At 51.7% G+C, this 22,296-nt stretch overlaps 1 protein-coding gene and 1 non-coding gene across 2 annotated transcripts in view; one reads left to right on the top strand and one right to left on the bottom strand.

Annotated features, from left to right (window-relative positions):
* Positions 1–22,296, top strand: part of NKAIN1 (sodium/potassium transporting ATPase interacting 1) — a 206,746-nt gene that overhangs the window by 149,066 nt on the left and 35,384 nt on the right. The window contains exons 4-6 of the mRNA XM_007066097.3: positions 5,758–5,955; positions 9,721–9,781; positions 21,153–21,234. Coding sequence (XP_007066159.1) covers positions 5,758–5,955; positions 9,721–9,781; positions 21,153–21,234 — 341 coding nt within the window. The remainder of the gene's footprint in view (positions 1–5,757; positions 5,956–9,720; positions 9,782–21,152; positions 21,235–22,296) is intronic.
* TRNAS-AGA lies at positions 1,459–1,540 on the bottom strand. Its single transcript has one exon. It is a non-coding gene; the product is annotated as a tRNA-Ser (tRNA).

The raw sequence follows: 22,296 nt of genomic DNA, 5'->3' as shown, positions 1-22,296 counted from the left end.
CAGGGGAGTACATGGAAACAATGTGACGATAATGGTCAGTATGACAGGCAGTGGTCTCGGTCCAAGGGTTGCTCATTAGTCTTGTTTTGGTCACCATTTTTCTCCTCACAGGTTCTGGGTGTGATGGTCTCTCCTCATGGTATTTTGATCTCCTCATGGCGTGCAGGCACCAGTGATTTCTCCTCCCAGTGATTTGTATGCAGCGTTATTTTCTCACGATGGCTGCTCCTTGCAACTCTTTCTTTCTGGGGCATTCCGGTTGCTGTACTTTTGTCCGGCAACAGTTTCTCCTCACACGACCCATACTGTGATTCTTTCAGACCAGAGATGGTTTCTGCTCACCAGGATTCAACCTACATGATTTCACGCCGCGCTGGTTGTTTCCACCCCACATTGACATGACCCCGGTGCTCGCACCTCAGAAAGAGCAATTGGGACATGTTGTTCTTTGGTGCTCACTGATGCCTCTTCTAACGGCATCTGGAGAGCCACCAAACAGGGTCACTCCCATGGGGTTCTACAGGGACTCATTTCTGGGTCGCAGGGAAGGACGGCGGCATCTCAATGGCTATAGAAGAGCCCCCAAGACAACCTGCTCACCATCAATGGGGCCGAGCCGTGCATTCCTTCCCTGTGCCAGCCCAGCACCTGCATATCTGGCTGGCAGCACGCACAGAGGGAGGCATACAGAGTAATCTCCCATGTAAACACCATGCAGGGCGACTGTTGCTTCTTTATCTCTTCAAAACAACCAAGGTGCCCCCTCCCCAGCCTGCCCTGAAAGGCAGCGAGTGACACTTTCACTAAATCTAAAGGGATGTGTGCATTTAGTGGCAATGGGCGAAATCACTCTCTGAAACACCAGCTCCATTTCCCCACCCGACAGAGATGGATAGCGCTGCTGGCTTTCCATTCTGTTACTTAGATCCATCAGCATCCCGGGAAGGGCAGGGTGGCGAGGGCGATGGGGTGGGCGGCTTCGGAAGGGAACGAGGCTGCGGATTGGAATGTGGAGCGTAGAGGAGCAAAATTAATGAGACTGATTAATTGGGAATTTCAGGGTGCTCGTTAATCACTTAGCGCCGCCTGAGTTTATGGATTGCATGAATCCGACAACACAATTTCATAAGCCAAGGCTGCGGCTCTCGCTGCAGCTGCTGCAGGATCCATCCGTGTGTCGCTGTAGTGAGAAACAGGCGCTTAACAGGCGGCTACAGCCAGAAAAGGGGCTGTGTACAACTAGCTCCGTGTCACTCAGCGCAGTGACTCCCTGTGCACCTCTGAGGCCTGGGCTACACCCAACTGCTTTGCCGGCACAGCTACATCAATCATAGAATCATAGAATATCAGGGTTGGAAGGGACCCCAGAAGGTCATCTAGTCCAACCCCCTGCTCAAAGCAGGACCAAGTCCCAGTTAAATCATCCCAGCCAGGGCTTTGTCAAGCCTGAAAATGTTACGTAGTCGGCAGGATTCGAACCTGCGCGGGGAGACCCCAATGGATTTCTAGTCCATCGCCTTAACCACTCGGCCACAACTACTTAGGGTCTGTTAACTAACTTAGACAGTTAGGGTCTGTCGACACTCCAGGGACTAGAGCGCTGTAGCTCTGCCGGCACAACCTCCTAGTGTGGACACAACCTGCAGGGATGGAAGGGGGTGGGGGAACACCACGGAATCATTCATCCATCGACCGAGTTGCTCTACACTGGGGGGTCGGTCTGGACCTCAGGCTCCAGGGGCCTGATTCTCTTGTGCTTTGTACCTAGTGTCGTTATTTACATCAATCAATGCAAAGTGGGCGTATGACCAGATCCCAATGGTAACATTTTGCTCTGCTTTAAATGACAGGACAGGGCACACGGCAATGGAGAAACAGGCCCTGCGATCTCACAAAGAGGAAAAGGAGCGAAGCAAAAGTGCAGATTGTGCAAAGATGTGGGACTGCTGCTGTTTGCTCGAAAGCTCTCAGCCGTTGGAGCCATAAATCTCAGCAAAACCGTTCTGATAACATGAAATTATTAATAAAAGTTTGTGTTGTTAAAATTAACGGCAGCAGGGAGAGCTGTAAACTGGTGTTCCGAAGAAGCCGGGGAATCTTATGCTGTCAAAGAGCTGGAATGCAGAGAAACAGGCAACGCGTGCCCGGAGACCAGGGTCTGCTCCACACCAGCCCCACGTGTCGCTGCAGGGTGCCTGGAGTGGGCATTCCTCTCTTTTGGCAACCGCCAGAAGATGCGGCCAAGATAATATTTTGAAGTTTTTAAAATCCAGGTTTTTCATGAATCCCTCGCAGATGTTGGAAAGTGAAATTTCTCTTTGTGGGATTTTTTCCTCTCCCGCAGACTGACCCACGGTTTTGTTATCGTAGGGCTGCCTATGAGCACTGGGCTGTGCAGACTTGGGAGCAGGCTAGAGTTGCCAAGGAGCCTCAGGAAGTGCACCTGCCGGTTTGTTATTGTAGGGTTGCACTGGGATGTGGAGACGGGATGCTTGTTTGAAACTCTCTGAGCCTCCTGAGTCTGCAAACCTGGGTTATTGATCCTCTTTGCTAAAGAGGTGTCACTTCCCTGAGATTTCTGCTCTTTCCACTTGTGCTTGGGTTGTGGCAGTCTCTCTTGCTCTCTTGTCTCTGTCTCGTTCTGTGCATAGTTCGGCTCTTCCAGTTTCAAGTCGTGGATGGGGCAGGCTGTGCAGAAGCCCAGCAGACATGGAAACCAAGCTCGCCAAGCTTTCCCAAACGTCCCAAACATTGGGTGCCTATTGTGGGCATGTCAGCTGCATCTGCAGAAACATGAGGGGCCCTTTGGGCCCTCTTTTATGTCCCCCAAACGGCATTGTTATTATTATTAAATAATAAAAAGAACCCCCTAGCTCTTATCTAGTGCTTGTCATCAGTAGATCCCACAGTGCTTTACTAAGGAGGTTAGTATCATTTCTCCATTGTACAGATGGAGAAACTGAGGCACAGAGGACTGAAGTGCCTTGTTGAAGGTCGCCCAGCAGCAGAGCGAGGAATAGACCCTGGGTCTCCTGTGCCCAGTTGAATGTTCTGTCTTCAGGTGTCCCTGTCTATTAGTCTCCCACCTGTTGCTGCTTGGGAAATTATTTCGTTTCCCCCATGAAAATTTTCAGTGAAAATGAGAAAAGAAAAAAATCTGCTTTTTACTGAAAAACCAAAACACCGACTCTGTGTGTGTGTGTGTGTGTGTGGCTTCTGACAACCCAAAACCCAAACTTTTGGCTTTAAATCAAAAATGTTGCCAACTGTTTTTGGTTGCCAAAAACTGGGGGGGGGGGGGGACCTTTTTTTAAAAAATAAATACCCATTTTTTGGTCAAAAACTATTTTCTTCACAAAACAATCCTTTTTGACAAAAACCCTGATTTCTGTCACAAAAAAAATTAAAAAGTTTTGTCAGCGCACTGTGGGGCTGCTCTTTGCCAAACTCCCCTGGGTCCGGACCCTGCCGTCGGGGTTCGGTGCTCCTGGCAGTGCTGAGAGAGACTGCTGTGGTTTGATATCAGACGCCAGCAGAGCTGGGAGATATGCAGGGTACTGAAGTGGCTCTCTGCTCCCGAAGCGGTGCAGCCACTCTCCCCTGTGCGCTCGATGCTGGAGAGGCCTCTCTGGTTTTCGGGGAACCTGCCCACAGTAACGCTTTCAGATGCGAGCGTTCCCTGCGGCTCACCCAAAGAAAGCATGGCTGCAGGAGTGCTAAGTCTTTAAGTCTGATCTGTACTTCTGCTCTGTAAGCAGGGGCAGCTGTGCTGATCGTGCTGTGCGTTCATCTGGTCACTCCTGGAAGGGAGCCCCGGCCCACGTATTGCTGGCTCAATTAAATTTCAGCTTTGCATCTTGCAAGTCTGCTATCAGGCGGGTGCAGGCGCTGGGCTGGGAGGATTAGAGGACCAGCATCTTATCCTTCCAAGCCGTGTCTTGCAGGGGCAGGCCTGCTGTGTATGAAGCAGAGATCTAAAAGCTCAGGGAGATCAACCATGGAGAGCTCCAAAGCATGTCAATGGGCTTACCAGGCAGAGACATCCAGGAGCAAAGCCTTTGTGGTGGGGGTCTGTGTGTCTGTCTCACTGGCAGTGCTGCCCAGTGCAATCAAACCATGCTGGGGAGAAGGAGAATCCATCTGCATCTCAGAACCAAGAAATGGACCTGGCCAGGGGCTTTGCTGGAGTGTTATGGTGCTGGTTCTCCAGGTGCTGAGTCCATGTGTAACCCACACACCTTCTGGGGTGGGCTTCTGTCCCATCTAGTGGCACCAGATGACCTAGAGAGTTAAATGAGTCTGCTCTACATCCTGAGCTAAGAGCCAGTTGGCTTTTAGCTCACGTGGTAGAGGCTCATGCACTAAGCTCCAGAGGCCCCAGGTTCGATCCCGCCGACGACCGGGGTCTGTCGGCGTTACACATGCTCTGGCGATCTTGTGAGTTTCACATGGTGTAGCCAGTGCTGAGAGAACCTGCAACAGTCCCGTTGCACGTCGGGAGGTACAGGTGCTGCTTGTGCAAAGGAACCAGTCCTGGGGCTTGCAAAACCAGGTTGGGATCCCACAGGAACCTCAAAGATGCCGCAGCGTCCTCAGCTCACGCGCTTGCAGGCACATGTGATTGTACAGCATGCAGCTGCCCTCTCCTGTGCTGCTGTAGCCCTTTTGGAGGACATGGAAGCACAGGGCTGGCAGGCTGGAGAGACGTGGGGCTTAGTCCTCAGCTGGTATAAATCAACAGAGCCCCATGGAAGTCAGTGGAGCTCCTCTGATTCTCGGCCCTGCTGTGCCTTAGATTTCCGGTGTGGCCTGGGGCAAGTCAGCTAACTTCTCTGGACCAACTCTGCGCATAAGTAACGTGTGTGAGTGTGGAGTCACTCCAGGGAAGTAACTCTAGATTTACACTGATGGGATGGAGAGCCAGTTTCCCCATTTGACAGGGATTATAAGGCTAAACTCCTGAACCGCTCTAAAATGCTCTGAGATCCTTGAATAGAAGATAGAAGATGCTAGAGAAGGTCCAGGGGTGCTGCTAATTATTAATAAATCAGATTGGTGATGCAAGGAGAGACATAGTAACGATGCGCTATACAAATACGATTCATTGTTCGGTGCAGAAGTACGTGTGGACTGTAATGTAACGCCACGCCCCGTGGGGCAGGGTGTGGCATCAGTGGGGTTAGAATGTGGGATTTCTGGATCTTAATGCATGAGCCACTGTTGCCTGCACTAAAAGGCCCAGGTCTGCTGGCTGATGCTGTCGCAGGCTCATCAGCCCGTCCGCGACCCAGCCACTGCATGAGGGGACAGAGCACTACACTGAGTGTCCCTTCCCCTGTGAAGCCTTGTTGCTCTTGGTGCTGCTTTGGGGAGTGGACCTGCAGCTCCCACTGACTTCACCAAGAGCTGGGAGGGCTCCATACCTCTGAAAATCAGGCCTTTGATGGTTTGTTTTGGGTGTCATTGTCTCAATATGGAGACGTGGGTTCGAATCCCATTGCTGACACCATGTAGCAATTACAGAGACCCAGGACACAGTGGTCAGGATGAATGCAGGACTGTCTTTATTTTCTGCTTACAAAGATCCTTACTTCCTTGCTGTGCGCTTCCTAGTGGTCACCCTGAATAGAGGCTCTAAATGTTCACAACCAACACCATCATACCCTGGGAACTGGGAGTGCCCTCTCCTGGGGAACGGTTCCTATAGAAAGGGGTTGCCTCACTCTGTGCTTGTGTTCCCATGTTCCTCTCCCATAGGACCGGGACTTCATCATGACCTTTAATACCTCGCTGCACCGCTCATGGTGGATGGAGAATGGGCCCGGCTGCCTGGTGACACCGGTGATGAACTCAAACCTGGCCCCCGAGGACCATCACGTCATCACTGTCACTGGATGCCTGCTCGATTACCAGTACATCGAGGTAGTGAGCAGCGCCATGCAGATATTCCTTGCGGTAAGGGGATCCAGATCTCGTGTCCCTCCCATGTGATTCCTGGGGGTGCTAGAATGAGCAATAGCAAAGATCCTGGGTCTGATGCACATGCTTTGACTCCATTGGAGTTACTCCTGGTTTCAAGTGAGAAGAGAATCAGGCCCAGTGGGTGTAAACCCAATGTAACAGCACCAGAGTGAGGTCTTGGTGTGACTGCAGCACGTGTAGCCATACCCGAGATAGCTTGGGTCTAGCCCCCTCCAATAACAACAGCAGTGAAGCCACAGCAGCGTTGGCGGCCGCTGCTTGAGTAGGTACCCGTGGTCCTGGGTGCGTGGGACTAGCCTGTGCCCCCAAGGCTTCACTGCTGTTGTTACTCAACCTAGCTGATCAAATCACAGTCACACCTGTGATTGCAGTGTAGACGTGCCCTAAGTGGGCCTGACACTCCATTACCCTGCACTTGTACTCTAGTGCAAAGTGGGTGAAAAGAGCTGATCTGCAAACCTTGCCATGGGTAGATTCCTGTGTTCCTAGATGGCTACACCCAGTGCAGGGCAATGGAGAGCCAGCCAGCTCACTGAGAACATATCCTGACCAGTCATCTGTTCCTGACTTTCCTAGAAATTATTGTGTACCCTTGCTAGCACTGAATGGCTGTAACACTGCAGCCCAGAGTCAGCTGTATTTCAGGGGTTCCCTGTCGATGGGTGCAGGACCCCTACAGAAATACAAAGTTAGCATTATTTATGAAGGCGGAGGAGGCTGAGACATGGGATTTGGGTCTGAATCCAAATTTTCCCCAAAGTTCTGGAGCATTTGGATTCAATGTGTTCTAGTTCTGGCCCATGCTAAAGCCAAGCCCAGAACTGAATCTGGATCAGAACGTCCCCAAAAGACAAAGGAGACTTTTCCCTCCAGATTTGGGATTCTGGGCCTGTCTCTATTAATGATCCCCTTTAACTGTGCATAATGCAGCTGTGATTCCATTCAACATAAACCAACAGGGGGAAGTTCGACGCACCAGGATGGCCCCGAGAGGGGGTCGCGCTCTTAATGGATGTCTAGTAAAACTGGACAAAGTGTTATGCATTTTTTTCAAAAATCTTTAAAAAAAAAAAAAGTAAAAATCCTCTATTTCCACTCAGCTGCGATGTACCATTCAGGGGCCCGTGTTATTGTATGACACCCTTGCACCTGTGGCATCCACAGAAACCACTCAAGGAGCTGAAATGCTGTAGAGCCATCAGCCCACAACCTCAAAGGTATTTAGGCCTCTCACTCCCGTTGGAATCAGTGGGAGCTAGGCACCTAAATCCCTTTGAGGCTCTCTGGGCCACCAGCGCTGGATGAAGTCATTTCAATCCCTTGCCACTCCCAAAAGCCACCACTTAGAGGCTATTGGGACCATGTTATTTTCAAAGTGAAATGGGGAGGTGTGGTGGGAACTGGTGCTGATCTTTAAGAAATACTAAAAGAGCAATTCTGGGTGTTCTTATCGTAAATTTATCTCTAGTGCCTAGTTAAATCATGGAATGAATAATAACAAGAGGTGTGGGGGAATCACTTAAAGATCTAGGGTGAAATTCACCCTTATGCAGAAGGCCATCACAAAGCACACTTAAGTCCTCTGCACCTGGTAAATTTCACCCTAGCAGATAACGGAGCCATGAGCATTAAGCTGCCTGGGTTATAAACTACCAACTTCGCTCCTTTCCCTTTGGTTTGAATTGTAGAAGGAGTGGAAGAAAGGAATGCAGCTGAGGCACTAATATATCGGGGGGAGCTAATCTGGCACATTCCAGCTGGTGACCTCCCAGTGTGTTAGCGTACATTAGCGCCGTGTGCTACAGAGGAGATGTTGGTAATATAATGTGTCATATCAGCTCCTCTCTGGGCTGGTGGTGCTCGAGGTGCGAACAGCGGAGGAGCAGAGCAGACGACTCTGTGCCTGAAAAGCCCCCCGGAAATGTGATGTTTTGTGTGTGCGAAATGTTGACTCAGAAATCATGCTCACAATGAGAGCCAACAAAAGAGCTGAGCGACACATTCCCAGAACTGTGTGGACTGAGGCCACTGCTCTCATCTCCCTGTCTGGCAGCTTCCTACACCAGAGGCTGCTAGTGAGTTGTCAACAGGCAGAAAGATGCCAGGAGTTTAAGCAATTGTGAACGTGTCCTTGGCTGGGCTGGAAGCAGAAATAATTGCCGGAGAGACACAGAAAGGGGATGCTGTAGGGGAAGGTTTTAAAGGAGAGCTGCAAGGCAGGGTGCACTTTTATTGCACACACACAGCCCTCCCCCATGTCCCAATTAATAACTGAAGGGCTCCCTCATGCAGCCTCATGAATGACAAGCCCAATAAAATAAAATAAAAGGTTGAGTGCATCAAGTGCTGATTCACGACACTGCCTGGCAATGGGGGAGCTGGATGGAGCTGGCAACAGGGTGGACCCAGTCCAAGTGGAACACCAAACATCTACCAGACATGACCTGGGCTGGCTCCTACCAGCCTTGGCAGCAGCAGTCTTTGGTTGGGGGTAGGGCCAGGACTCGGAGTGAGTGGGAACGGGTCACGTGAGCTTTGAGAAAGGCCTGCTTCCCACCAGCCTCTGCAGCTTGATGTCTCCGAGCTAATGGCAGCTTTCTGTCAGTGAGGTGGCCTCTCATGCAGGCAGGATGTGTGGCCTGGCAGGGTCTGCAAGGGGAACAAGGTCAGAGATATCTCCCTCTGCATAGTACCTGCGAGTTCAGTCCCAGTCTCCAGCACACACCTCCCACAGCCGCACCGCTCGAGAAATCCACTCCTGCCTTTGCCATGCCATGGAGCAAAGCGCATCTGGTGCGGCAGGCCACCTCTGAGGACCCTGGGGTCAGTGACGGGACCATCTTCCATTTAGTCCAGGACCCCAGTGCTTTCTCCAGTCCAGGTGTAAGTGACTCAGGCAATGGGGCCTCCTGCAGAGAGAGCGCAGGAAGTGCAAATATTGGAACCAAAGAGAGCTCCACCTTTGTTCCCCAGTTCCAACTTCAAAGAACAAACTGGAGGGATTTGAAGTGTGGAAGGCAAGGGCAGAACCCTTCCAGCTCCAACAGAGCCCCATAATCCTGTCCCAAAAAGAGCTCTCCCCAAATGCTGTCACCTCCAGTACGGACTGATGTCACAGAACCCTTCTGGCCAAGGTGCTAGGACATATCCCTCCCACTCACCTGCTGAGCGCTTGTCTAAACATACAAGCTGAGCTGGTTTGTCTTAAATTGGTTTCTGGACATCCCATCAGAGGCCAGGACTAATGCCATGTGATTTAGGTGACCTGTTACCTGCCATGAACAGAGTTGAAAACAGAGCCAAAGGGTAAAATTCGTCCCATGCAGAAAACCTGCACCAGGCCTATGCACCACTTACCCTTTTGTGCCGCACCTAGTGCAATGGGGCACCATTCTCAGTTGGTCCCAGACCACTGCCATAATAAACATGGTTAATATTAGTTAATCACACTTTAGCCCACAGGGCTGAGGACGCATAGGTCCGTGCTGGCCCCTCTGAATTTCACCCAACAGGAACAGCTTGTGAAATTGAAATTTACGAAGAAATTTGTAACCCTCTAAATCTGTTTGCAGGTAACTGGTGAGCAAGATAAGGAGATTAAATTGACTTGATAGATTATTCGCTCTGGATAGTCTGCCCATGTCCACTGCTGCTACTTCCGACCCTAGCTATCTGTCTGGTTTCACATGTCTCGAGCTCCAAATAATTGGCTTTTCTCTCTGTGTTTTTGTTTTGAAGCTCTTTGGATTCGTCTATGCCTGCTATGTCAGCAAAGTGTTTATGGAGGAAGAAGACAGCTGTAAGTGCTTTTGCTATTAGTCACAGAGGGTGAGCGGCAGCATTGCAAAAGAATCGGGGATAATATGGTACATTGGTTTGCACAGCCAGTGCTGGGCACAGCAGAAGTGTCGGGATTAATGAGGGGGAAAGGGACCACGCTCCTTTTCCTCTGGGCTCCACTTCCAAGGAGGCTCCGGTTCCAAGGCTGAGTCCTACGCCATCAAATGACAAAATCCAGGATCCTTACCTTTGATCCGTTCCCTCCAGCCCTCCCCCCAGACCCCTCAGGTTTAATGATGCCCTGTCACAGGGTGACTGACCCCTTTAAGGGGAGATGGGCCTAGCCCCACACTACGACTGCCTCCCTCGCTGCAGGGCCAGCTGATAGCCTGAAGAGAACCTGCTCCCTATAGGGGCCAGAAAGACAGAACTAGCGGCCATCGGTTATCGAGAGCTGTTTAACTAATAAATGATGGCGGGAGGCCAGGGCCTGTCCCAGACTCTGGCCTGGGGTTGCTCCTGCAACGCCTCCTGTTGCTCTTGTGTGGTGTTGCCCGCTGGCATACATGCCCATTGAGGAAATGATTCTTTGGTTTTTGGTAGCACCTAAAAGCCCCAGCCAGGTTTGGCTGCTGCATGCACATGGAATGGAAGAGGTCTCTGCCTCGAAGATCTTACAAATAACAAGACAGACAGTCAGATATGGACAGACAACAATAAAGCAAAAGTGCAGGCCTTGTGAGCTCCAGCATGATTTCTTCCCCATTTCCCCCAAGCAAAAATGCCCCTTCCCTCACCTTCCCACCCACCAACCTTCCCCATCTCCAGCATTTACCACAATCTGGATTCCCCAAGCACTGGTTTATCAGGAAGGCAGTGTAGGCTAATGGTAAGTGCAGGGAGTCAGCGCCCCTGGTTTCTATTCTGCAACTGACTGGCTGTGTGATCCTGTGTAGGTCGTGTTGCTCTATGGTTTAAGCAGGAATTACAGTCTACGCGTATAGATTTATATGCATAGTCCTAAGGCAGGCTCTTTGCACAGGGTGGGTTTCACTCACTGTGCCCCAACCCCAAAGCAGGGAGGTTGGCTAATAGGACAGCTGGGTCAATCAGTGCTGTGTTTGTTAGCTTAAAAGAGAAATACAATGGGAAAATGATGGAACAATCAAGTGCTTGTCAAAATAAGCCTTCTGGGCCAATCCTCTGTCCTTTGATCAACCTTCCACTCCAGCTCTGTCTCTGATGAAGAGGCTGAGTGAAGCTACATGTTAATGATACACAGGACGTCCACAGGAAGCACCACCATGGCATTAGACCCCAATCCAACGCCCATGGAAGTCAGTGGGAGCAGAAGACTTATTTCAAGGAGATTTGGATTGGGCCCCTGGCGAGGGACTGCCCAACACATGAGCAGTGTGCAGGATAAGCACCCTTCTGCTTTTCCTTAGCTGACCACGTCCCAGATTCTGTGTCATGTTTTCAGGCCTGGCGATGACAGACGGCTAAATTAACTGATCAGCGCGAAAACCTGGACATTCAGTTCACTGCCTTTTAAAGCCCAGTGCTGTGGTGTCTGGCGCAGCAAAGTGCCACCTAAAATATCAATATTGGGCGATAAATAGCAGCTGAAGACATGGAACTTCCAGTGTATTTTTGTCTGAAGCAGGATCAATGTTTATGCACCTATTCATTTAGGAGACTTCTCCTGTAAATCTCAAACACCTCCTTTTATGAGGGGAAGTGGTTTGCTGATGGATTTGGATTCTGAGCAGAGGTGTGGGGATGCCTGAAGTTCAGGATTTTAGAGTTAGTAGGAGCGACTTTATAGCATCCGGGAACCTTTGGCTCTGGATAAAAGCATGGGTGAAATGTTAGCCTGAGTGCAGATCAACCAAAGGAGTCTCCCACCCGATGCCTTCTGGGGGCAGGATCTAACCACAGTGAGCTAGGGTGGTGCTGGACATGACACCACGCAGTCATGGTCAGCATCATATTGACTAACTCTGCTCTTCCCAGTTGAGTCTTAACACAAGAGGGTTTTGTGGTGGAGATGAGCCTTCAGGGAGAACCTGGGCACAGAGACTGGCCACATGCCATGCTCTGAACAACCCTACCTCCAGCATCACAGTTGTTCCGGGGACCGTATGCTGAACCAGCTCAGCTATGGGTCACCTGGACGCTCTTTGGGGATTCATGGATTAGAAACATGTGACAGCTGCTAGTTACGTCACTTAATGCCCTTCTGGAAAGTGCTCAGATCCTGTGGTGATGGGTACCATATATGAACCTGAATAGGGGAGAATAGAACCAAAACCTAAGACCTCATCCAGGAGCCTAATCAGTTCTGAGTTCATGTAGGTTCTCTTCTCTCGGCCTGAAGTGCCACTTACTGCGTGGGCCACCATGCTCAACACCAGCTGACTCTTCCAAGAAGTGGAAGGCATTGGCACTGTCCCATCTGGAGGAGGCAAGGGCTTGAAGCACTGTAACGAGATGCCACAGCAGCAGCTACAACCTTCCAGCCAAGCCAGCCAAGCACAGATGGAAAAACACAAAGCCATCTGCGCTAATGTGTCACCCGGGCATCCAGAAGCAGTCAAATGTCCAAAATGGCTCTACTGAATAACACCCAGAATGGACGTGATGACAGATTGCCAGAACTCATGCTGGTCTCAAATAGTTCAGCATAACAATCGTGTTACTATAGGACTTGGGGCCATAACTGTCGGTTTTTATGAATCTGATACAAATCCTATGAAATGGTGTTGGTTTTGTTATTGTAGGTCTTTGCATGATGGAGAAAGGTTTTCAAAAGATAGAGATGTTTACACACACAAGTGCTTTTAGCAAACCTTTTTCTACAACACGAAGACCTACAAGAGCACCAAGGAGCCCCCAGCTAGGCCAATACAAAGGATTCATCAACATAAAGCACACAGGCCTTTCTAGCCATCAGCAGAACTTTGGCCAAACGTTCATCCCGAAAGGGTATGTCTATACGACCGATACGGCTGTGCCACTGCAGTGCGTCTGGCTAAGATGCTCTGTGCCGACCGGAGAGATCTCTCTTGTTGACATAAAAACCCCACCTCCACGAGCAGCGTAAGCGATGTCGGTGGCATATGTCCTCCCACTGACAGCACTGTGCACATGAACAGTTATGTCAGTGTAACTTATGTCGCTCCAGGGGGTTGAATATTCACCCCCCCCGAGCGATATAAGTTTTGCTGACATAGGCTGTAGGGCAGCATTTGCCCCAGTATTACAGGCCGTAACAGCCCTTCATCCCAGTTCCCTTCGGAGGGAATTTCTTAACAGCACCTGTTCTACGTGACGGCAGGCTGTTATACTGCTCTTTCCTTGCAGGGAAAGGGGGATTTGGGTTCCTGAAATAGGGATAATTGTGGGATCAGGTATTTCCTTTAAAAGTTTCATTGCACATTGCAGTTGTCTTATGGCTCGTCTACTGGGGGCATGAGTCTGCGGCAAGCCAGGGTGTGACTCTATAGCACAGTCACTTGCGGTACAGTAATGGTCCTCGCGGATGCTCCCACCGCGCACTAAAAGCATGGTCGTGCGCTTTGTCATAGTCCTGTTTCCAACAGTAGCAGGCCAAAGCACAGTCACTGTGCTGTGGCGGTGTCTGCGCGTGGCGTCACTGCCTGGCACACTGTACATTCACATCCCAGGCAGCAAGCCCTTGGCCACCGTGTCCCGTCATTCTTAAACAGCTCCCATTACCGTAAGTATTGGAGAGCCCCCCAGTCTTTGACACGTGGTCCCCATTTGAGAGATGAGGCACAAAGACACATGCCCGGGACGTTTGTGGCAGAGCAGGAATTGAACTCTGGTCAGTGCTCTAACCACTGAAACATCCTGCCTCTTCCCTGGCTTCCACCAGAGTAGGCTCTTTTACCTGCTTCGCCCTTCTATGCAATACTCAGTTACAGTAAATATGAAATATTATCTTCTCCTAGCCAGCTTCTGAAATGGTAGCAGCAGTACCAGCGGGAAGAATAGTATGGGAGTGGCAGTACACTGTGCAGAAAGACGGATACCCACAGAGCCATAATCACAGATTGTTACCGATCCAACCTACTCCATTTATTTGTAACCCAACAGAGGAAAGGAAATGTAAGCACAGCTATGGGAGAATTTTTTTAAAAAATCTATTTCATTTATTTCCATTGAACAATATTGCAGACAGCCACATGCAAGTGCTGAGTGCTCAGCCAATAATTAAAGGTACAATCACACTGATAACCATCCAGTGGCATTTACGACTCATCTGCAAATCATTAATTCCAGCCAGTTGACAGCATCGAATAACGAAACGGAGACAGTGATTTACCGCAGCCGGCCAGTAAATCAAACAAAAAGCCCCAGCAAGGAACGTCCCCACAAACCACATCAGATAAGTGACTCGTGTAGGAGGCCTGTCACTGATGAATTCCTTCTATTTTATGTACTCACATGGCTCCCATTGCCATATTATGTGAGTGCCTCCAAATCTTTCATGTATTTAGCCTCATCCAGCTCTGTGAGTCCCTATTATACAGATGAGAAATAGAGACATAGAAAAGCTAAGTGACTTGCCCAAGGCCACAGAGGAAGAAAGAGGTGGAGCAGGGATTTAAACCCCAACCTCCCAAGGTGCACAAACCACTGTGCCATCTTTCTGCTCGCTTTAGCTGCCTTCATTTCATCATCCAAGGCTGCTACTGCAGCAAAACTCAGTCACCAGGTTCTTAGATCTCTCCCAGTTTGTAACCAGATTTTTTCTGGGGGTTAAGTCCCCATCGCTTCCCCTTAGAATCTCTGTCTGCTAAATGTCCCTGACGCAGGGCTGCCTAGGGTATGTGGGCCACGCAGCATCCTGGTGGGAGCTCTTTTCCCAAGCGCAGCCAGCTGTGACAAGCTTAGGTCACTGAGGCAAGCATTCATTCGCACCTTGGTGCGGTCGTTTCCACAAGACGTTTGGATGCTGGCACTTTGTGTTTGGGCTCCTCGCGCTTTAGCTGCTCCATTGCAGCACCCCAAGGGGCTCCTGAAACCCTCTCTGCAGCATGCTGGGCAGGAAAGCAATGGGGGGAAGGGAGTACTTGGCACCCGTTCAGGGGCAGGCTCAGATTATATAAGGTTGTCAAACTGGGAGGGGTCGGTCCTGGGTCCAGTACAATTCAATATTTTCATTGATGACTTGGATACTGGAGTGGAGAGTGTGCTTATAATATTTGTAGATGACACCAAGATGGGAGGGGTTGCAAGCACTTGGGAGGACAGGAGCAAGGGAGATTTAGGCTATTTAGTAGGAAAACCTTTCTAACCCTAAGGATTGTTAAACTATGAAATAGGATTCCAAGGGAGGTTGTGGAATCACCATCAATGGAGGTTTCTAAGACCAGGTTGGACAAATACCTGTCGGTCTAGGTTTACTAAGCCCTGACTCAGTTCAGGTGGCTGGACTAGATGACCCCTGGAGGTCCCTTCCAGCCGTACATTTCTATGATTCTATAATGGCCGCCTCAGGAGACCCAGGTTTCCAAAGTGGCTGCCCAAACTGCATGTGCAAATCCCACATTTTGCCATGAGTGCACAAGCCTCATGTATGGTTTAGACCCTGCTGCACTGGGGAGACTGGGCCTCCCCTCCAATCTCCCTTTGGCCATATTTCATATCGCTGTGATTGTGAAGGAGGGACGAGCAAGAACTGCCCCCAGATTCAAAGCTGATCTGAAACTTCAGACACTTGAAAAAGTTCTGGTAACTTTGGACTCTCCCTGTGGTTCCGCCAGCCCACCTTGGCGATGTATCTCTCCAAAGAGATTCTGAGAAGCATTCCAGCTCTGCTTGATGATCCAAATGAAACCTTTGTTTCTGGCTGTCTCCACGTGCTAGTTATAGCACCTAGGTTAGCAGTTACTAACTGTGGTGTGTAAGGCCTGGTGTACACTAGAAGATTAGGTTGGCTTAACTATGTTGCTCAGGGGTATGAAAAATCCACGCCCCTGAGCGATGGAGTTAAGCCAGCCTAAGTCCCTGTGTAGAGAGCGCTAGGTTGACGGAAGAATGCTTCCATTGACCTAGCTACCACCTCTTAGGGAGGTGGATTATATACACTGACGGGAGAACCCCTCCGGTTGGTAGGGTTGCCAGATGTCTGGTTTTCGACCAGAACACCTGGTTGAAAATTGACCCTGGTGGCTCTGGTCAGCACTGCTGACCGGGCCATTAAAAGTCCAGTTGGTGTGGGGCTGGCAGGCTCCCTATCCGGTTCTGTGCAGGTCCCGGGAAGTGGCTGGCATGTCGCTCAGGCTCCCAGGCACAGGGGCAGCCATGAGGGCTCTGTGCGCTGCCCCCGCCCTGAGTGCCGGCTCCACAGCTCCCATTGGCCAGGAACTGTGTCCAATGGGAACTGTGGGAGCAGCGCTTGCAGGTGGGGTCACTGAGCAGAACCACCTGGCTGCGCCTGGTGCCTGGATCCAGAGGGACATGCTGGCCACTTCTGGGAGCCACATGAGGTGAATGCCACCCGGAGCCCACTCACCCCTTACCCCAGGCCTGAGACCCCTCCTGCACGCTGAACCCCTCGGCCCCAGCCCAGAGACCCCTCCTACACCCCAAGCTCCTCATCCCCGGCCCCATCCCAAAGCCCAAACCCCCATCCGGAGCCTGTATCCCCCTCCCACACCCTAACTCCCTGCCCCAGCCTGTAGCCCCCTCCCACACCCTGAACCCCTCATTTCTTGCCCCACCCCAGAGCCTGAACCCCCAGCCCAGAGCCCCCTCCCGCATCCCAGCCCCCTGCCCCAGCCCAGAGCCCCCTCCCACACTCCAAACCCCTGGGCACCTCCCCCTTCCTGCATCCCGAACCCCTCATTTCTGGCCAACCCCAGAGCCCACACCCCCAGCCCAGAGTCCGTATCCCCTCCCACACCCCAAAGCCCTGCCTCAGCCTGGAGCCCTCTCCCAAACTCAAAACCCCTCAGCCCCACCCCTCAGCCAGGAGCCCCCTCCTGCACCCCAAACCCTTCATCCCTGGCCTCACCCGAGAGGCCGCACCCCCAGCCGGAGCCCTCATCCCCTGTCACACCCCAACCCACTGCCCCAGCCTGGTGAAAATGAGCGAGTGAGTAAGGGTGGGGGAGGACAAGTGATGGGGATGGAGGGGTGGAGTGAGTGGGGGGCGGGGTCTCAGAGAAGGGGCAGGGCCTCAGGGAAGGGGTGTTCGGTTTTTGTGCGATTAGAAAATTGGCAACCCTACCCACTGCATAAAGTGTCTACATGGAATGTGCTACAGTGCTGTAGCTAGAACCCGGCAGTGCAGGAAGAACTGGCTCAGCTGGCCTCTAACATTTGCTTAATAGAGAAGTATCCAAACCTGGGTAAACAGAGGCACATTGGCACCTTGCTGGGTGGTGCTTACAAAAATGAAGCAGACTGCGTCTGCCCTCCTCTTTAATTACAAAGCCGTGCCCAGAGGAGACAACGGGTCCCAGAATGCATTGCATTGGCAGATGTTCAGACCTGTAGTCACTGTGGGCACCACCTCTGCTGGACAACCACGGGCCACATCCCAGAGCAATTTGACCCTGGCTTTGACCACCTCTGCCTTAGTATCAGCACAAGAGTGAATTGCTTCCCAGACTTTGTTAGGGGAGGAAAGAGATCTACATTCCGGCTCGCGCTCTGCATTTTCCTTCCACCAGCATTTCAAACTGATGTAGTGGAAAATAAAAATCTCCATGTGAAATTGGACACCGCCTGTTGTAATAAGTTGCTTATGTATATTGAGATTTGGCAAGAAGCTTATCTGCCTCTGCTGTCTTTGAACTGTGTTTGCATTCCACACAGCACATGGCATTCAAACAAACTCATGCATTCAATACACTTTTAATATTAATGCCACTGTAGCTGAGATTCAAATGCATCTTTTTAATGGAATATCTTATTAGATTTGGAAATGGATGGATGCCGTCAAAACTGAGAACTCGTTGAATATTAAGTTAGAAAGACAAATAGGCCTGGAGGATGGCCCCCTTGACTTCAGTCTGATTTCCAGAACACTAATAGGATAATCCATGGCATTCAATGGTTCTTAAATGATTTATATATTTATTTCCGGGAGATCGGCCACACCGGCCCTCTCGGAGTGTCTTGGAGGCTCCGCTTTGCAGGGAGAGAACCTAATTTGGTTAAATACAGTTTCTCTGTCCAAAAGCTGCCTTATGTTCACGTTGGGTAGTGGAGTGGCTGCCCACTTTGCAGGGGATTCAAAGACATCTCATACTTAATTCCTCCCAAGGATGTCCGTAGGAGGATTTAGGTGCCAAGTGCATAGAAAACTTTGGAGTATAAATCCTCCCCAGCATTTCAGCAGGAAGAATTAAGTGGCAAAGCTGAGAGTGATTATAGGAATAACAGTGCGGCTTATTTTGCCGTAGCACCACCAGTTGGCGTTATCGCCTGGCGCTCAGCCTGGAGAGACAATCGCAGGCGAGAGGGGAAAGGGAATTTGTCAAGGGAGATTTAGAGGGATGAAGCGACTCAGTGGTTCAGAAACAGCAGTGGGAAGATAGCTCCAGAGAGATGGAGCAAATTCAAGGGACAAAGGGACCCTTCCTGTCCCTTGCCCCAGATGTGAAGAATCATTGGGAGGGAGGTGAGGGGGCTGGAGTGAGCAGCTCGGGGAGTGGGTGGGTGTAAGGTCATTGGTCGGGAGGAGCAAGCTCTTGGGCAGTTCTGAAAGCCAGGCAGGCAGTTTTGTACTGGAGTCAGAGAGGGATGGGGAGGCAGTGAGGGGATGGAGGGGAACACCACTGAAAGTGTCCGCGGCTGGAGGGAGAGGAAAGCAGTGAAGGTGACAGGAAGGGGAGCAGGGGGTGAGCAGATGGACAGTCGGCGAAGTTGCTGGAGGATGAGGGGAATGCATAGCGAGTCAATAAAGGGATGAAGGGATGGCTAGGAAGCCAGGGTACATGACAGAGAATGGGGATGAGCCAATCCTGGGATAAGACACTGCATCTGCTTTTGCAAACTTTGAAGAAAATGGAGCCCTTTCCCGCTCTTGCCTCAAGAGCCCAGGGCTGGTGGATCGAAACCCTGCTGGTCCAGGACAAAAAGCAGAAAAGGTCACCCTGAGCTGTGATTTGAAACAACCTGGGGGATAATGCTGGCAGTATTGCCCCAGGGCAGGCAGCATTGTGGGTGGGAGAGGCAAGTATTTGCCCTGCATTGGATTTTTCAAATAGTCACAGTCCCTCATGAAAGTGTCACTCTTCAGGGGTGAATCGGCTCCAGCCTGGAAGTGCTAGCGCCGGCAGGCACCACTGGGGGTGCTGTGATTACTAGAGAACATTTACCGAGCCACCGAAATGTACACGGCGCTTTGCAGATCACAGATAAAGTCATGTCTCCTGCCTTCATTTGTAAGTGCTTTGGGGCAGGGACTGTCTTTGTTCTGTGTTTGCACAGTGCCTAGCACAATGGGAGCCTGATCCATTGGGGCTCTCCTCGGTGCTCCTGCAATATAAATAATAAATAGTAATAAAGAGCCTGTCATCTTCCCTGTCTTCAGTAAGGAAGAGTGGCTACAGGACAGGGATGGGAGCCGGGATTCCTGGCTGTCCTCATAACTTCCTTTATGAGCTGGAAGAAAATCCTTCCCCTCACTGTGCCATGTTTAACATGGGCATAGTGATACCAGCCTGCACTGCAGGGTGGGGGATTAGCTTAGTGACCATCTGTAGAGCGCTTTCAGATCCTGGAAGTGGCTAGATAAGCACAAACTGTGAGTAGCAGGAGAAAGGTCTTGACTGAGTAATGAGATTTTTGATAGAATAACGCTTTCCCAGCCTGCTCTACAGACTGCATCTGCACTCACCCCCTACCTGGGATTTGGCTTTATTAACACAGTCAACAATCAGGTAACAAAGTTAAGGTCAAACCTCCTCCCAGTCGCTGCAGCTCCTCGGGGCTCCTCCTTCATGACTGCTCAGCCTACATCCTAGATCCTCTTGCCCCAGAAAGTTCCTCCCCTGTATCCAGGGGGGTAAGGAGCCACCTGCCTTGGTAAGTCAGCAGAATTCACTTGGCCCTTTCCCAGCAGGATTTGCACTTGCCAACAGTGCCTGTATGTATGTGTGTGAGAGAGAGAGATGGAGGGGGGCGTCTGGCAGCAGGCAAGCAAACACTGCTAGCCTGTTAGCAACACAAAAAAGCAATAGTGCGTGCAAACATTGGGCAGAAAAGATCTTGACTGAAAAGATTTTGCCCACCTAGTAATAAATGCCCACATTGCAGGGGGAGCAGAAATCCAGGTCAAGATGTGCTCTGAGGAGCAGAGGCCAGCAGTCTGCCCACTTATCCAGGTCCAGTGTCTCCCCTCAGTACGGCCCACTTCCCATCGCCTCTGGACACCGTGTGTGCCGAAAGCCCCCCTGGTTTGCACTGGAGGCAGGCCACTCACTTGGCATGTTTGCATGTCCCTTCTGCTCCAGAGTAGGCCCACGCATTGTTTATTCTGGCGAGTGCCCCCCGGGGCTCATAGACCAGGTAATGGACTCTAAAACAATAACCAGGCTCCTTGTATTAATGCTGTCTGAAGGGGGATTAATCTGTCGGAGGGAAATCACAACCATCGCAGAAGTGAAAACTGATCTATTGGTGTCTGTAATTCCTCTAAATTACACACTTTAAATGAGACTTAAATCACCCATAATTCTCCTTAAATGCCCACTTTGGAGACAACGGTAGGGTAATTTTACCCACTTTGTCCAGCGTGAAATGCGAGGTCTATTGTCTTGAGTAGAAAAGAGCCGGGGGGATCTTTTTAAGTCAGTCTGGCTCTTCCTGCATTTATCTTCCGTCTGGGCAATGGGAAGGCGGCTGGGACACATGTACTGAGCTCACAGGCTGCGCGCTCTAGGCGCACGAATGCTGGGCCGGAGTCTCCTCTCGCTTACCCTGGCTCCCCTGCTGGGATGCTGCACTGACTTCCGTGGGGTCACTGCGGATTTCCACCGCTGAGAGAGAGGGATCAGGCCCCGGGGCCTCCTCCAGGCACCAGGGGACACGCTCGCATGCCGATGCACTCTCTGCCTGTCATGCATTCACGCAGTCCGACACACTCTGTCTCCGACACACACCTTCTCCCCCTCAGCCACTCAGCACGAGCATGGAGGGACCCTGCTGGCTGACCCCATTCTGAGATGGTCACCAGGAGGTTCTGTTGCTGGGGAATTGGGCCGTTAACCTAGAGTGGGGGCGGGAGGGCAGAGAAGAAGGAAGGAGCCTAAAATCCACTGCCCTGTCCCGCTCCAGCCGCGTCTCCCTGCAGTAGCAGCCGGAGCCCCTGCTGACACCCACCTTCTGTTCTTTCCTCTCCCCAGTTGACTTCATCGGAGGATTCGATTCCTACGGCTACCAGGCCCCACAGAAGACGTCACACTTACAGCTACAGCCTTTGTACACGTGAGTCTCACCCGCCTGCCCACGGGGATGCGAGCGGAGCGGTGAGCCGGGGCCGCTGTTCCGCGAGGGGCGGGATGGCTCCGGGGACCGTCCAGGGTCATCACCCTGCGGCTGCAGGAGCAGACTGAGTCCTGGCCACGGCGCAGCTGCTTGTGGGCCGGCAGGCGATGGCTCGGAGCCTGGCTCCTCGCAGGACACAAACCGCCAGCACAACTGGCACCAAATGGCCCCCTTAGCAGAGAGTCTTGCACAGGACTTGGTGACCCAGCTGCCCTATTGTCCCTAGAGGGGCTCTCTGCACATCTGGGTGGGGCAATGTGGGGAGCAGCATGCCCTGCCCTGGCCGCTCCGGAAACCGGGGCCTGGTCTCTAAGGCAAAAGGGGGCGCGGCTCTGGGGAGGTCGTCCCCCCGAGGACAGCTCCCTTCAGCATGCCCAATTAAGTGCCAGTGTGTCTCATGCCCCCCCGCTGGGCTCACCGACAGCGGGGCGAGCTGCCCCCGGCCCCTTGGGAAGGAGGTGAACGCAGTGGCTCCAGAAGCCAAGGCACCAGAAGGGACATAGGCCACGGCCTAGCCTGAAACCGCACAGCCAGATGCCACCCCAGAACTGAAGGGCTCGGGGAGAATGTGTGGGACATGCAGCCAAGCTGCCGGGGGATTGGCAGGGGAGGATAGAGTCGCGGGGGGGCGGGGTGAGTTCCCCCTGTGAGATGGCGAATTGGGTGCCAGGGCTTCCCTTCAACAGGAGCTGATGCACAGGGGAGGGGAGCCTGAAGTGGATGGGGATCTTCCAGCTTAGCGGTGAGCTAAGTCGGATGGGGAGTGTCTGACTCAGAAGCACGGAGTTGTGCTGTGGGAAGAGATATACGGAGACCCTCACTCCTATGAGTGAGCAAAGGCTGAGTGCTATGCTGACTCACGGCCCCCCGCTCGTCCTGTCTTGAGCCCCATGCAGCTGTCCCAGCCCAGCTCAATCCTGACCCACAGCCTCCTGTCCTGAGCCCCCCCACAGCACTCCACTTACAACCCAGGAAATTTTAACCTGCCACCTCCCCAGCTGC

This window comes from Chelonia mydas, chromosome 19 (genome assembly GCF_015237465.2).
Source record: "Chelonia mydas isolate rCheMyd1 chromosome 19, rCheMyd1.pri.v2, whole genome shotgun sequence".
Lineage (NCBI taxonomy): Eukaryota > Metazoa > Chordata > Testudines > Cheloniidae > Chelonia > Chelonia mydas.
Note: the sequence above shows the minus strand (reverse complement) of the source record. Positions and strands in the feature narration are given on the sequence as shown.